This window comes from Hippopotamus amphibius, chromosome 1 (genome assembly GCF_030028045.1).
Source record: "Hippopotamus amphibius kiboko isolate mHipAmp2 chromosome 1, mHipAmp2.hap2, whole genome shotgun sequence".
NCBI classification, from domain to species: domain Eukaryota; kingdom Metazoa; phylum Chordata; class Mammalia; order Artiodactyla; family Hippopotamidae; genus Hippopotamus; species Hippopotamus amphibius.
In genome coordinates this window covers 200,790,398-200,806,715 of record NC_080186.1, presented here as the reverse complement: position 1 = coordinate 200,806,715, position 16,318 = coordinate 200,790,398, and the positions used below count along the sequence as shown (strand labels likewise).

General features: G+C 37.0%; 1 protein-coding gene across 12 annotated transcripts in view; it reads right to left on the bottom strand.

The window, feature by feature from the left end:
* MCTP1 (multiple C2 and transmembrane domain containing 1) overlaps positions 1-16,318 on the bottom strand; it is a 543,089-nt gene that overhangs the window by 185,719 nt on the left and 341,052 nt on the right. For all 12 annotated transcript variants that reach the window (XM_057739092.1, XM_057739099.1, XM_057739106.1 and 9 more), the window contains 2 exons: positions 14,462-14,632; positions 11,753-11,883 (listed from right to left, as the gene is read on the bottom strand). In XM_057739092.1, coding sequence (XP_057595075.1) covers positions 11,753-11,883; positions 14,462-14,632 — 302 coding nt within the window. The remainder of the gene's footprint in view (positions 1-11,752; positions 11,884-14,461; positions 14,633-16,318) is intronic.

The following is a 16,318-nucleotide window of genomic DNA, read 5'->3' as shown; positions in this document are numbered from 1 at the left end:
GTATTTAACATTTCAGAATTTTGACTTTAATCACTCTCATATGGAAAATGTCTATTTATACAAATATTTTGATAAGAGTATTAATGAATTCAAGATGCTTTTTGCTAGTTGAGGTTATTCAGAACTCTTGTTCATCTAAAAACTCTGCTCAGGAGTAATTCTCAGATGCCATTTAAAGTAAAATGTCACCTGATAACTAAGCAAAACTATCGTGTTAACTTGAGGATAAAGTGAGCAGTATAGCATCACTGATGTATGTATTAAATGGGTATCAAATCAAATTATTGCTGGAATTTGGTGGAGAAAAAGCTTTTGCTATTCCTTTGCTGTCACTGAATAAATATGTACAAAGGTGGAACTCCTGCAGCATAGTGTATTGCAAAGTGAGTTCACTACTAATTACTATGGGCCAATGCTACGGTTTGAATGTTTGTGTGCTCTCCAAAATTCATAGGTTGAAAACTAACGCCCAACATGATGGTATTAAGAGGTGGGGTGATTGGGAAGTGATTAGGTCATAAGAGTGGAGCCCTCATGAATGGAATTAGTGCCCTTATAAAAAGGGCACCAGAGAGATCCCTCACCCTTTTTGTCATGTGAGGACACAGAGGAAAACAGCAGTTTATGAACCACCAAACCAGACACCAAATTTGCTCGTGTCTTGATCTTGGACTTCTCAACCCTTAGAATTGTGAAAAATAAATTTCTGTTGAATATAAGCCACGCAGTCTATGGTGTTTGGTTATAGCAGTCCAACAGGCAGATTCACCTGTATTTGGCTTATCTGTACTATTATGTCCTCAACAAAGGAAGAATTCACCATAGTTTGATTACGGAAATACTAGACGATCATCCAGATGGTTCAGAATAAGCAAAAATTGATGGGTTTATATTATTAAAATGAAAAGGCAAAATTTTTAAAGTATTGAAGCAAATTCATGAACTCAAAAATATATACAGAGACACATACACAGGGAAAAGAGCCTAAGATTGGGCATCAGATTCCCTTGGTTCTACCCCTCCATCTGTCACTAATTAGTTGGATGACCTTTTCCAAGACAACTTATCCCCTTGAATTCCAGTTTTCTCATTTGTGATATGAGGTAATTGAATTAGATGAACTTCAAATTGTCAAAAACCTCAAATTCTACAATTTGTTATAACTCTACCTTTGTTTACGTCTTCCTTTCTTTGCAATTCCACAAACCAAAAATAGTAAGATAACAAATTCATCTTACAGGCAATGAAATATTATTCCTCAGATGTACTATGCCTCTACCTCACCAGAAAAAAAAAAAAAAAGTCTGAATTTTGGTGCTAGAAGGCAGAAAATCTAATTTCAAACTGTCTTCTAAGGAGCACTGAGAGAGGGGTGGTGCGTCCAGGTCAAAATGGGGTGTGGATTCTTCTCTTTGGTTCAAAGAACAGTTCCCCTTACCTGTGTTTTATATCTGAGTTCCACATGGAACTCCTAGGTCCTCAGCTGCCTGCTCTGCCTCAGCCTCGACTTTGGCTGGGTCTTTCCAAGGGGCTGCTCCTCATCCCACCACTGTGACCAATCGACTGGGCTTGAGTCCTCATAGGTCTTCCCCCTAGGAGTGGGGGTAGGAGTGTCCTAACTTTCACTCACCCAAATAGGCTGAGTGCTCCGCTTGGCTGCCACTGTGCTTCTAGGCCCAACTGCCACATGCCCCAAATTTCTGGCTTCTAGGCCACTTCTGCAGTTGGATGAAAGCCACACTGTAGAGTATGGGATCTGGCTTCCTGATCAACTGCCAAAGAAACCAGGTGAAACAATGAAGAAGTTTTCTCCTTATGGGATGAACTTAGATCAATGGCATAGGAGATGGGAAGATACCCTCTCACAAACCATTCCAGTGCAGGATTCTCCATATTGCCTGTCCACACATGGCCAAGCGGGCACAGCTGCTGAGCCACCACTGTGTCTCTGAAACACAGGGAACATGGCCAGCCCAGTAACTTATCACCGTGCATTACTTCCTAGTTCTCCCTGCCTCACGTTCTTTCTCTCTCACTCTCAGGGCCTGGGATGGTACCTCCCAATTAAGCATCTGCACCTAATCACTGCCTCAAGCTCCTTTTCCTAGTCAACCCAGTCGAAGGCAAAAACTATTGATACAATTCAATCGCCGTAGATACAGAGGTCCAAAACACAAACCTGACCATGTCCCACTTCTGGCTCCCCACAACGTATGAAATATCCTTAGCAAGACAGTGGGGCCCTCCATGTCCTACCATCAGCTTGGGTGTCATTTGTTGACTTACTACTAAAGTAATTCCTGACAGCTTGTAATTCTCCCACCATCCATGCTAGGGTTCACCTGTTTCTTTGTGTTTGTACGAAGCAACCCCTTTGCCTGAGATGATGTATCTACCTATCTTTGCTTGGCTAATTTTTAACTAATTCTCATTGCAATAACCTGCAGGTATTTTTCCTGTCAATATTCTGATACACCTCAAGGGCAGGCACGTAGCACAGCACCTGGAATACAGCTGGTGTTCTGTAAGTATTAAAGTACTTATGGATGAGCAGATAGAGGCTGAGAGAGGCTAAAATTTTACCCATGGTTACAGTGGCAGAGCCAGGATCAGCATGAAATGTGCTCATGCTACCATTTCTATATTGTCTTCCTAGAAAGTGGGTTGATTTCTTTCCAACACATTCATTCATTCATTAACTATTTATTAAGTGCTTTATGTGTTAGGCCTCTGTTAAATTTGGGGGATTCAGCCCTTTCTAAGCCTTCTTGTTTCTCACATCCTTACTTCTAGACCTGCTGCAGACCCAGTGTGTTGCTTTGAGTGAAGTTATTTAGCTTCAGAGTTCACGTAAGGGGTTCAGAACACCAAAGTTTTAATAAAGCTGAATTACTCATTAGTATTGTGATATCAAGCAAGTCACAAACTTTTTGTGCATCAGCTTTCCTCATTTATGCCTTCTCTTTGCAGAGTTGTAAAAACAGAAATAATAGATGAAAAAACCACTTTGAAAAGATGAAAGTACCATGTAAATACAATACGTAGTTTTATTATGGCATATGCCTTAGTTTGATATTGTACAATTTTAGAATTTACTGTCTGTACCGAACTCAACTCATTAATCAATCAATCATCACTAGAAGAATCAAGAGACTCAAAACCGAAAGAGATTTGAGAGCTATTTTCTTTCATTCCACAAATGGGGAAATTGAGGCTCAAAGAAATTAAGGGAAGGCAAGACCTCGAACCACATTTCCTGACTTTTATATCAAAGCTTGAAATTCTTTGCACTTTTAAAAAATTATATGCCTTTACTTAGCCACATGAAAGGAATATATCACATTTATTTGGTGACATTTCCCGTAAGTTCAGGGAGAAAAATTTCAGTATTCTTATCACCTTTTTCTCCTTGCCTTTTCATCTGCCATGCCTAAACCAGTAACCAACAATAGTTCTACCCAGAGGAAACAGTTTTGCGATTAGCACCATTGATGTACACAGGGGTACAGGAAGTAGATATTAGGCCTATTTGGATGTATTTTTTAATTTAAAAACAGGACAGGATTCAAGCTTCATAGATATTTTATATATGCATTAACACTGGTAGCCCATACATCAAATATGTCACATGTGACCTGCAAATATTTTGAGGGACAAGTTTAAGCTGCATGACATGGAGGGGTTGACAGTGGCCCCTGAACTTGCTGACTGGCTTTCACTGAATTGCAGTCCATATATGTCTGGTTAGGTAGATTTACAGATTATCTCATCTAGTTTTAACTGAACTAATCCTCACAAAATGGACAATGGCTTTAAAAAAAAATCCCAATAAATTAGGAGGTTGGGATATATAAAATAGGTAATCAACAAGGACCTACTGTATAGCACAGGCAACTCTACTCAGTACTCTGTAATAACCTATATGGGAAAAGAATCTGAAAAAGAATAGATATATGTATATGTATAACTGAATCATTTTGCTGTACATCTGAAACTACCACAACATTGTAAATCACCTATACTCTAGTATAAAATAAAATTAAAGAAAAAAACCAAAAGATCCCAGTAAAGAAACTGTGGATTGAATATAATACTAATTGAATAAGCATAAGTGAACAGAATGATAAATAAGAACATGCAGAGTTGACACATTTACTCCTAGCCCAGCTGTCTGTCAGCTACGCTCTGATTCTGATTTACACACCAATGGTGTGGCATAATCAGATCCGGCAAGAATTCAGCCAAAATTCAGCTTAAAATTATCAGGAAGAATATCTGCAACAGAAATTTACATCTCCTCTAACAAGGAACTTCTAGGTGTGTGTTATGCCCTGAAGTACTAGCTCATGATATTACAAAGCCATCATGATAAGAGGACATTTAAAAACGAAGCCTTCGGAAGAGGAAGACAAGCCTCTATAGAATTTTTTTGGTGGGGGGTAATTTCTAAAAACACATTTTACATAATTTGGACCAAATTTAACAATAAAATTAGGACACTTTTTGAGATTTACTGTCTGAGAACTACTTATGTCAGTAAAACAAATAATACATAAGATCTTATAAGTCAATATGATACATAATTCTTTAGAATTCTTGAACTTTAAAGAATTCAATAGGTAACCACTAAAGTGTTTTCACGTTTCACAATTATGTAGTGTACACGCTACCTGTGACATTACTAAATGCTAATGCAGTTATTGCTTTTCCGTTGTCAGCAGTTGTCACTATCCAGCTGTCTTTGGGGAGATGGCTTCATCAGAGCATGTTTCTACAAACTTAGGAGCTTCCCTTTTCATTACCTTGAAGGTAAGTTATTTAATATACACACAGTGGTGCGTGGAAACTGTCTTTGGAAACTTTGCTTATCATATACAAAATACTGCAGTGAGTATAAACTTCCTGAGAAAATCTGCAGAAGAAAAAATAGTAAACCATGAAAGAAAATGGATTAAAATCTTAATATATTTGGCTTAGGTTCAGTTTAGGAAAAACCAAGACAAGAACCAATTGCATACTCCATCTTTTATTGAAATATCTCTCTCCCAAATAAAATATTTCACTCAATCCTTAGTAAGAAAAATGGTGAAACAGAATGATTTCATTAAAAACTCTCTTCAGTTTAGCATTTTCTGACTAGCTATCTTTGTGCTTTCAAATTCATAATGTGGCAGGATTGTTCCTACTCTTATTTACGTGGGAAGTAGAATAATCATTGTAGTATTTATATCACAAATGAGAAACACTGCATATCAGAAGCTACAGAGTGTCAAATGCTCAAATGCAATGACCCTCAACTGTAAGAAAACATTAATTTGGTTCATATGCAAAGTCAAAGGCTGTTTCCCTCGTTTTCCACACTATACCTGGACAGACATACATGGACACCTACTCATTCCACATTCTCCTTCCTTTGGCATTAAATACAGAGTCATGGACTTATTTTTATGGTTGTAGAATTTGAGAGCATTTATTCTTCACCCAGAACTTGCCCATTTGGAATAACTTTTTCTTACATATTATTAATAAAAATTGTGTTGAGATAGAACTCTCTACTGAAGTTTACATCTATCGCACTTTGTTGTCACGGGCAGTACCAATGTCTCGGCCCTGATAACAACGCAACAAATAAAGTTAGTAGCATCCACCGACCTCAAATATATGTGCCCCAAGTCAATGCCACTTTAAAGATAAACAAGCATTTTGCACACTAATAAATAAAGCTATAAATCTTGCTATATTGGATTGCAAATAACTCTGACTGAATGAAATTACTTAACACGGGATTTACTTATTCTGCACGTTCATAAAGACAACTTGTTCTCTGACAGCACTCATTCTTGGCAATTTACCGCAGCTGTCAGCAGCCAATTTGTTCAGATTACTGCTCTGCATAAAAGTGTAACAATCATGAGGATTTATGAGCTGATTATCGTAAAGGTGGCAGTCCATCTTGCCTGCCAAAATGCAGGTGATCAGAAAGTTAAATAATTACACACAGATTAACGTTATTTCACCTTCACTTGAAATCTGTAGTTCAGCGGCAGGTAAAATTTGCTGTTCAAACTTGCAGTGTGGTGCATACCACCCAAGTGGGTTTCCTGACTTCTTGGTACTTTATCGAGCACTTAATGGCTTCAGAACATACTCAATACAAGACAGAGGTGAAAGGGGCATGGACTTGAGAATCAGGAGTCCTGGATTTGAGTTCAGATCAATCGCCCCAAATTCACACTAGCTGAGCAATCTCTAAACCTCCTTTTTGCTGTTTCTCTAAACCTGCCTCAGTTTTTGCACCTGCAAAATTGGTATAATATGAACCACCCTTGTTATCCCTTAATATGGAACTAATGTAAGTAATAACCGTGCCCTATACAGTGTAAAACACGATTATTATTGTTTCTTTCCATTCATGGTAAATTTTTTTGTGCGTGTAAAATTTAACGACCAGGTGGCATTAACTCACTAAGTATAATGATGAAAAAGTTGTAAGTATCCTGGTAAAGGCATAGGCTACTTGTTTTTTTTCAAATGCAACTATTCAGTATTTAAGTACAAAGATTACTCAGACACTTTGACACTTTAACTCATTAATTCTCTCTTTTGAATTATATACAAAAGATTATATACATAAGATATATATGATGTATATGAGATACATCTCATATAAGAAAGATATATATATTTCTTAATTATACTGAAACTTTGTACTTTCCACTAAGGCATGCTGTTCTAACTGCCTTTGCATTAACATCTGGTGTCAAATGCTGTATTTATTTAAAGAAGTCTGAGCGATAATTTCCAGCATTCAATCAAGCTTCAGATATTTAAATTTAAATCCAGCAAATATTTATGAAGCACCTATCATTTGCCACACACTTTTCTAGGTATTGAGGATGCCACGACGAGTAAAAGCAACTCAAAAACCTCTGCCCGCATGAAGCTCACATTCTAGTGATGGGAAGTAAATGATAAAATAAGTGAAATGCATAGTCTGTTAAATGGTGACTACTTCAATGAAGAGAACAAAAGCAGGATAAAGGACACGGAATGTCACGGAAACGAAGTTTCGATTTTAAACAGGGCTCCTGTGGCTGCCTCCCTGACGTGACACTTGTGCACAGACCGAAAGAAGGTAACGAAGCAAGGCAGGTGGATGCCTGAAGAAAGAATGTCACAGACGGAGGCAAAGGTCCCGAGGTAGGAAGGTATCTGGTGCCCTTGAGGAACAGCCAAGAGTCTGGGACAGAGCAGAGGTAGGGAGGGGCAAAGCAGCAGCAGGTCAGGGCAGAGGGGTCGCAGGGTCAGATCACCAGGAGCATTCGAGGCCACTGCGAGGACTCTGGTTTCACGCAGATGGAGGTGGGAAACAAGCACAGGGCTTTGAGCAGAGGAGTTAAATTATTTTACTGATGTTATGTGGAGGAAGAAGAACAGGAGGCTGTTGCCACTGCCCACATGAAACTGACGGTGGCTTCAACAGGAAACAGAATGATGGAGATAAGGGTGATTTCTGAATATATGTTGAAGGAGAAGCTTGCACGTTGCTGAATGGACTTGATGAGAAGGAAAGGATAAAACATGACTCCAAGATTTCTGGGGTTAGCAACAAACAAGAGAGAACCCTGAAGGAAGAGCAGATTTGGGGCGCTGGGGGTGAGGAGTACGGCTTTGGACCTGCTACACTGGAGAAGCCTATTAGACATTCAAGTGGAGATTTCAAGCAGGCAGCTGGATGTGGGTGTCCGGAGTTCAGAAAAGAGTTAAGGAGTGGAGCTGTATGTCTGTCGTTGTCAATCTTAGGTGGTATGGAAAGCACAAGAGTGGATGAAGGCACCATGGGAGCACGTATAGACAGAGAAGATGCCCAGGGCGTGAACTCTGAGGGTCTCCAGAATTAAATCAGCGGGCAGGTGAGGAGAAATCTGTAAAGGAGTTGAAGACAGAGCATGTGATGAGGTAAGAGGAAAACAGTGTCTGCTGTCCTGGAAACCAACTGAAAAACCTGTTTTAAAGTAAGAACGAGATTAGCCAAGTCCAGCACTGCTACTGGGTCAGGTAAGAAGAAGGTTAAAAACTGGCCACTGAATTTAGCAACTTGGTGGTCACAGGTGGCCTTCATAAGAGCAGTTTTGGTGGATCGTTGGGGGCCAAAGCCCGACTATGTGGGTTCAAGTGAGAATGCAAGTGGGTAACGTTCAGCGTGAAACTAGTTTTCACTGTGTCGACACTCCAGATTTGCAAGTGGCTCTTTCATTCACAGCCAGTCTTATCTTCATAACAAACAAACAAACAAACAAAAGCCCTGTTACTGAGTATACACTTACAAAACACATTTCAAAAATCATTATATGTGACCCGAACTGGAAAATAAAGTGAATCATAACAAAACTGTAACACAATATACTAGTCTGTGTAGATAATCTAATCCATACACGTGTTCTCAAATTTAGGACTATTTCAGACAGGATCCTTATAAATAGCTATTAGACATTGATGGGACAGTATTACCCTCCACGGCCAACTTTAAATTTACTCACTAGCCACCAGCCAAATCCCAGAAGTCTCTAATTTCTGAGTGCATAGAGGCATATCTTAATTATTCCCACCACACACACACAAAGATAATTATGTGACGTGATAGAGGTGCTAACTATAGCTACAATGGCAATCGTATTACAATATATAAATCTACTAAACCAACACATTGTACACCTTAAATTTACACGTTACATGCAAAACATATTTCAATAAAATTAATTATATTAATTTAATACAGACATAGAATGTTGCAAGAATAGCTTGCAAAAGAATCCAGAAGACCATGATGACAGTTTTACTCCTGTTACTTCAATCTTAGAACTCAAATTTAATTAGAAAGTAAGTCAATTCTCTTCTAAACTATTCTAGAACCAAGCAATTCTATTATAACCTGCATTATTTCCACTGTTACCACACAACCTTCACATAAACACATGCAACTCTCCTTGCCAACAACTTAGATCTAATAATAGATTGTTTTTCAGTGGCAGGAAGTGTGTAAATTACAATTTAGTAAGTATAAAGTCAGATACCAAGAGTTTCTGCTGCTGTCTGGCCATCAAGTAGATTGGAAGTGATATTTGCCAAAGTTGTTTCCTTTTTCTGCAACAGGCATCTTTGTTATATTAGCAGTATGTACAACAATTTCCTACTGTCCATCTTGGATTATCTCAACATTCAACAATAATTCCCTTTACTGAGTGAAATAGTTTAAACTAATACTCAAAAGCTGTCCTAGGAGCCTTCTCTACCTGTGCTCTTGTTTACTCTAAAATTCTTTGGCTCAAATTGCTTTCATAGGCAATAATATTGGGCATATGACCAAAAGCGAATGTGGGTTTTTTTTTAGTGAGGCCGATGCCAGATAAGTTTTTATTATATTTAGAAAAAAAAAAGTAACTGAAAATAAAAGTAAGTTATTCAAAATAAATGAGAGTTTTAGAAATCCCCATAATTTTTTAATGGTAGTATTTGAACTCACCATCAAGCCAGTTTTAATCCAACCAAGATACTAGGAAGCAGAGCACACAGATGTGCCCATCACAGCAATGAGGGTGCTGGAGCCCAGGGCTCCTTGATCCTGCTTGCAAGGTTTTCCTGTATTATAGCCACGGGCATAAAGAACTCATCCAACAACCCAGGCAACGCCCAAGCCAGAAACTACATGCAGGTGGTAAACCCCTCCAACAGCTAAAAAAGTTAGAAGGGAGGATACACTTCAACCTAGATCCCTAGTTTCTTATGAAAGGGTATAACTCAGGAATGGCCGGATGGAAGAGACGCACAGGGTAAGGTACGCAGTAAGGGGCATGGAGCTTCCATGCCCTCTCAGGGCATACCACTCCCCCAGCACCTGCACATGTTCACCAACCCAGAAGCTCCAAAAATGGATTTCCTCTCTTTTTTCCGAACTTCATAAGACTTTCTTAGCTCCCTCAGTTGTCTAGAGCAATCACTATGATCTTCAGACCAGCCATTTATCACTGTTCTCTCAAAATCTGCCAAAATATGGACAAACCCGTAGAAACAAGATGAAGTGAGATAAACAGGTCCACTTCTCTGCCAAACATTTCTTAAAATAACTAGGCATACCTTTGAAGAATCTGTATTATTATCAAGTGAGGAGAAGGGAAAGGTCAGTACAAAATGGGCTGAGAAATTTTCATAATTTCCAAATTTGGAGATTCTTTTCAAAGAAAGAAATATACATAAAAGGGTATCTGTCAATATGGAAAAAATGATAAGAAGGACTTCATGTAATGTGGACCCAGAAGCACAAGGAGCCAGTACATTTCATCATTTACTTCTTTTACTGTTATAAGAAAGTTTGAATACAAAATAATGAGACTGAGGTTGCAAGTTACACACGACAGTCATTCTGATTATCCTGTGGTCCCCAAATAGAGCTAATGTTGCTACAAATTATGAAAATGAATTAATTGTTCAAGGAATAGCTAGATAGCGTCTACTTGAAAGAGCTCATAGTGTATTGAGGAAGACAGAAACAGACATATATATCATAAAATGTATTCAGCATATTAACACATCTATACTGATACTTAAGCTGGTGGTATAATCGCAAAGAGAGCAAGGTAGAACTTTAAGAAAACTCTGAAAATAGTATTTTACTAGAGGGAAAAAAACATGCAGTGAAGGCTTGTCCTCTAAAAAGGATCAAAATGTAATAAAGCATTAGATTACAGTGGTGTTTTTCTCATTTCATTTTATAAGTAAAATATTAAAGGTTAACTGAAGCTAATCTTTGACCTCTCACTTTATAATCCTATGAAGAAAACCATTGTTTAAAACAAATTTCTTAGAATAACAAGAAGCCAAAGAGATAAATATGTTGGGTTGGATTCCTATTTTTGCTTTTCTAGTGTAAAGTTCCCTTTATTATTATTAGTATGTATGAATTTCTTCAGGCTGTATGTTTAGAGACTTGGAAATCATGTGAACCATAGGGAAGAAAGAATTTTCTAAACTAACAAATTCTGTACACCGTGCTTGATTTCAGTTTTGGCAGGTTTCAATGTGTTTTGCTATAAAGACACATATGTAACTACTGAAAATATAAAAATAGGCTTTAAAGTAAGAAAACAATTCATATAATTCAAGCAATCATTCAAAATAACCTTGTCTTTGTGCAGAGATGTCATGTAAGCCTCAGAATACTCTTTTCTTCACTGCAATATCAGATTAACATGGATCTGCCTCGCTTACACACTTCCTTTACAAAAACTTGAACCCCTGGGAGATTTATAAACTCCTAGGAGATTATCAAGATTCTCTACCTTGTAGGAAGTCGTATGAAACAATGCATTTTACGGTCACAATATGCTTTATGAAAAGTAATATTATCTCAGATCACTTTGCAGACTATGAACATGCTCTTTGTTCCTTAAGTATCTTACATCAAATGAGATTTCTCTTTCCCAATTCCCGGAATTTTTACGCACAATTTTCCTGACATCTGGAGAAAATTTCTGGATATCGAATTCAGACAGCCCGTCCATCAGCTGGTCAAAACTGCCACCTACTGGTCAGTTTTCAAATCTATTTTTCAGTTCCTCCAAGCATTGTCTTATCATGGTAAGATCCCTTGCTTCAAAACAGTAAAGATCAATTATAACACCAGACTCACAACAAATATTCTTTTAACAAAACTCATCCTATCTAGGGTGATCCAAAAATACTGAATTGCACAAACCTGCCAATAAAGTCGTCCCTTTTCCCAGCATCTTTGTCCCATGCAGTGATATCAATGATTCCGCCTCTTTCTTCATAGAGATGAAAATCAAACTGTTCCCTCCACTGAGGATTCAAAGTTTTTGGCATAATCTGGAAAACCAAGAAGTCATTACTGTCTCATCAATATCAGTCTTAAAAAATTTAACTTGAGACATAAATCAAACTTTATGAACTATCCAGAAAAGCATGTGAGATTTGAACAAAAGTTTCTAGAAATGATGGAAATAAGTCATTAGATCTCAGCATTTTTACTACATTTTGTCTGAAAGAACCTAAAAGAACATGTCCTGAAAACCCAACAGGCACCCTCTCATTCTCTTGAGTAACAGATAACAGATATGAATTACACAGAGAAGGCAAAGAGTCTGCAAGTGAAACAGCTCACTCAGATACTAGCATTGATTTTACATAACCACGTAATACATGAAGATATAACTCATAGTCTGTCATCTTATAATAAAGGAAGACGAGGCTTTCCAGAGTTTCGTTTCTTCCTTATTTTCCACACACAGAAGAATTCTGAGCTAAATAATGAAGAAAACAGACAATGAAGGTCTGTGGGAGTGGGAGGAAAAAAGAGTAACTTTTGGGTGGCCAGGCAAACTTTTATCTTAAAATTATAGCACTGATGTATCATCCCCATTTTATACCTGGAGAAACTGAGACCTGAGGTTTAAGTGACCCACCTACAGTCATTAGGATTTAGTAGCCAAACTCTAACTCAAGTCCTTTATTAGAGCTTCAGATCTCTTTCCCCAAAGCACCATGCCAAAAATGTTTGTGAATTAATATGAATGTGTGTATAATCTCCATGTCGCATATACAAGAAAGATATCTGACGTACAATTTTGTAACTTCAAGTATTCAGATAAGACACCTGGTTGAATCAATGAATAAAGTGACTCATACCGATGTGTTTTAAAATTCCATTCACCATTGAGTTAGGTAACATTCATATTTGTTTCCCTGTTCTTTCTTTCTAGCGGGAGGGCATGTAGTGGCCTTTTCTCTTTTTAATGTATGAGAGACAGATCTTCAGATGTAAAGACTTTGAAAGCAATGAAGTATGTTATGTGCAAAGGTAATGCAAATGAATCACAATTTTTAAAGTTCATAATCTGAAATTAATCAGCAATAGATCATGGAAAGAAAGAGCAAAGAGAGACACGTGTCCATAGCTGGTTTCATATTTCATACCTAAAGAGCAGATCTATAAAAATAAGTAATGTTTTAAGTCTAGCAGAACATGCAAATAATGTTAATTGATAAAAGACAAGATAGAAGTGGTCATAGGTATCTATTTTTGGAATCAATAGTTTCTTTAAAATGTTATTATTAAGCCCATGGCAGAAAAAAAATGGATGGATGCTGTGACAATTCAGAGGTCTCATAATTGGGTTCAGATGAACTCCTTCAGCATTTTGGGGAGTGGTCTGCTTACTTATTAAGCCAAAAGGAGTCTAAGTTTTCAGTTTTCTTTTTTAGGACTATCCTCCTTATATGATTTCCTACAGGTCAGAAGTGATGCCTTCCCCCTCAACGTGGGCACTTAACAAGGTAACCAATTGGCCTGCTGAGAAATCACCTTTGTGATATTCCTAATTACCTTTGTTATTGATGAAAAGTCCCTGGGGCCAGAAGGAATCTAGGCAGGCTGTTTATCAAAAGTTCACAAAAACTGTGATGTTAACATGAAGATGTTCCCATCAAAGTAGAATGTGATTTTTAGTACAAGATGGGTGTAATCAGTTGTCCCAAGCTGTCAATGAATACTAGCTGTAGAGGCTGACCATTAAAGAGGTTGTATTTGGATACAACACAGATAAATGTAACTATCACTATATTACCGTGACTACTATGACCTTTACTAACTATTATTAGTTTTGTTAATAATATAATAGTGCTATGTATGATTAATATAATGTTATTACTAATAATATGTGTTATTACACAATATACTTACTACTGCTGCTACTCTTCCTTCTGCTACTATCGTTTATTGAGTATTTATTATGGGCAAAACAATATTCTAAGCTCTTTACATGCATGCCATACAGTGTTCAATCTTCTCAATAACTTCATCAGGTAGGCATTATTTTACCTCTTTCTCACAGGTGGGGAAATGTGGGCATGGAGAGGGAAAGTAACCTGTGCCACGGCACATGGCTGTACTGGCAGTGGAAACTTGGCCCTTTGTTTTCTAAATAAACTTTAAAAGCCTCGTGATCTGCATTGGTGCAAGTCGGTTTGAATAAAATCGTTCAGAGTAATGCACAAAGATTTTTAATGCATGGCAAATAATGCTATTTGTAGTACTTGTACTAGTACTAGATATAGTAATAATAGTAGCCAACACTCTGAGTACTTTATGTGCCAGGCATTGACTTAGTTTTGCTCCAGCCTTTTTTTTTTTTTTTTAAAGAGATATTTCCTAGTATTATTCCCTGTGATTGGTAGAGAAATTGAGACAGAAATAGTTTACCAAAGGTCACATAGTACATAAAGTAAGAAATGCAATACAATTGTTGGTCCTGTTTCCCAACATGATGTTCAAAAGTAGTTCTGTAAAGCATTAAAAAAGTGTCTAGTGTTTTCATGTCTCAAAGCATGGCTATTAACCCACCACTGCCTTCCCAGCACTGACGGGAACACAAAAGAGATAGGTCACCTTGCTCTTGTACTTCTGATGCCCAAGCCGGAACTTCACGTAGGGGTCACTCAACCCGTTTGAATCCATTGCCTTGAGGTCTCGCCCCTCAATCAATGTGATGCTGACTATTCCTCTCCAAAGATGTGATTTTCTGTGTACGTCTGACAGACGTAAACTTTGGGTCTGAAACTTGTGGCAAAGGAAAACAGAATTAGCTTACTGTATTTTAAACCAAAATATCACATTTGGCATTATCCTTTCCTCTGTTGTTATAGTTTTTCAAAAATAAAAAATAGGCAATTACAATTTTTTAAAATAAAAACAATTAATAGATTAATTATTAATTATACAATTGTTAATAAATGAAATTATTGCATAAGTTTAAGGTTGTGTAAAAGAGATGCATGCTCAAAATAAAGTCTAGTTTTTCAACTCTTAAAATTACAACATGTAGATACTTTAAGAATATCAAAGAATATTTGCAGTTGTGTCAAATATGCCTGTGTATAAATATATATAAGTAAATATAAATATAAAAGGCCTCATCTACACTGATACATAATTTTTAAGTTTTTTAACAGATTTTTAACAGATTTTTTTGCTGCTTCAAAGTTTTTATCATGAAAAGCATAATAAACTACAGCTAGCATTTGTCAGTAACTGTTTTCGAAAAGCTTTTTTCATGTTACAAATGGATTTTACAGGTGGTTTTTAGTTCTAAGATTAGTTTTAAGTTCTATTCAGACAATTTAAAAACTTCTTTATTGTCACAATAGGAGATAACTGAGTTTCAGCTCACCAAAAAACTATTTAAGGTGTCATAGAAAAGAAAAAGCCAATATGCCCTCCCGAGATATTTTGCTTATGCCTGAAACTTGCATCACAAATTTTAAAAATTGCATATGTTATTTACAGTGGCATGTATGTTTCTGGATTTATTTCTCAATCTAATATTTGAACATTTTCTTTAATAATTTTTAATTGCTCAATTCTAACTTACAATATTCAAGACAGTGAACAAATTCAGAATTTTTAAAAATCAGCGAGTCTAAAAATGGCCATATAATCTCTTTGAACTAAATAGCACATAAGACAAGCCAGAGAAGTAACTAAAATGTTAAAGACCTTTTAAATTTGGATTCAGAACCAAGGAGTATGATAAAAATTGCTGTTTTTTTTTCACGTTGTCAAGCAAGTTTTCTTCACTTATAGTCATTTCATGAAGAAATTCCATGTTTCTCTCAACCTCAAAGTACTCCACTTCTAAATTGAGGATTAGCTCTCCTTTTGGCCTAATTGCTTCTACATTAAAGTTATAGTCTGTTTTGTATAACTCCCCCTCCCACTTTGAACTCTTACTTTTTCCCTATACCACAGCAAAGCCAAAGCCATTTTAATCTATCATCAAAAGTCATGCATTTCAGGATGCTTATTAGGAAAATGAAGATGACACACTTCAAAAGATAATACTTTTAATATTTGAACATTTCCGTGGAAATCTTTCTAAATCACATTGCATATTTCCCTGCCTTGGTGATCAGCAAATTTTGAATAACACTGCTTGGTGGCTCTGTCTTATTAATATCAGTGCTAGACTGCCTACACATCCCTCACCTCTGTGTGCCCAAGGGCAGTGTCCCCTGTGTTCTGAAGAGAACCCATGGTTACATGGAGCACCTGTAACTTCTACAAGACTCCATTCCCCGCTTCAGTGAAGCCCCTCTACTCCCATCTGTTTTATACACTGGGTCTCCACATTGGTTTTGTTTGAACCAAAGATCTCTTAGATTAAAATAATTGTTCAGAATTCATTGCACGTAATAATATTTTTGTTCTTCTTATTATATAATGCAGCAATCGATTTCAGTACCTATC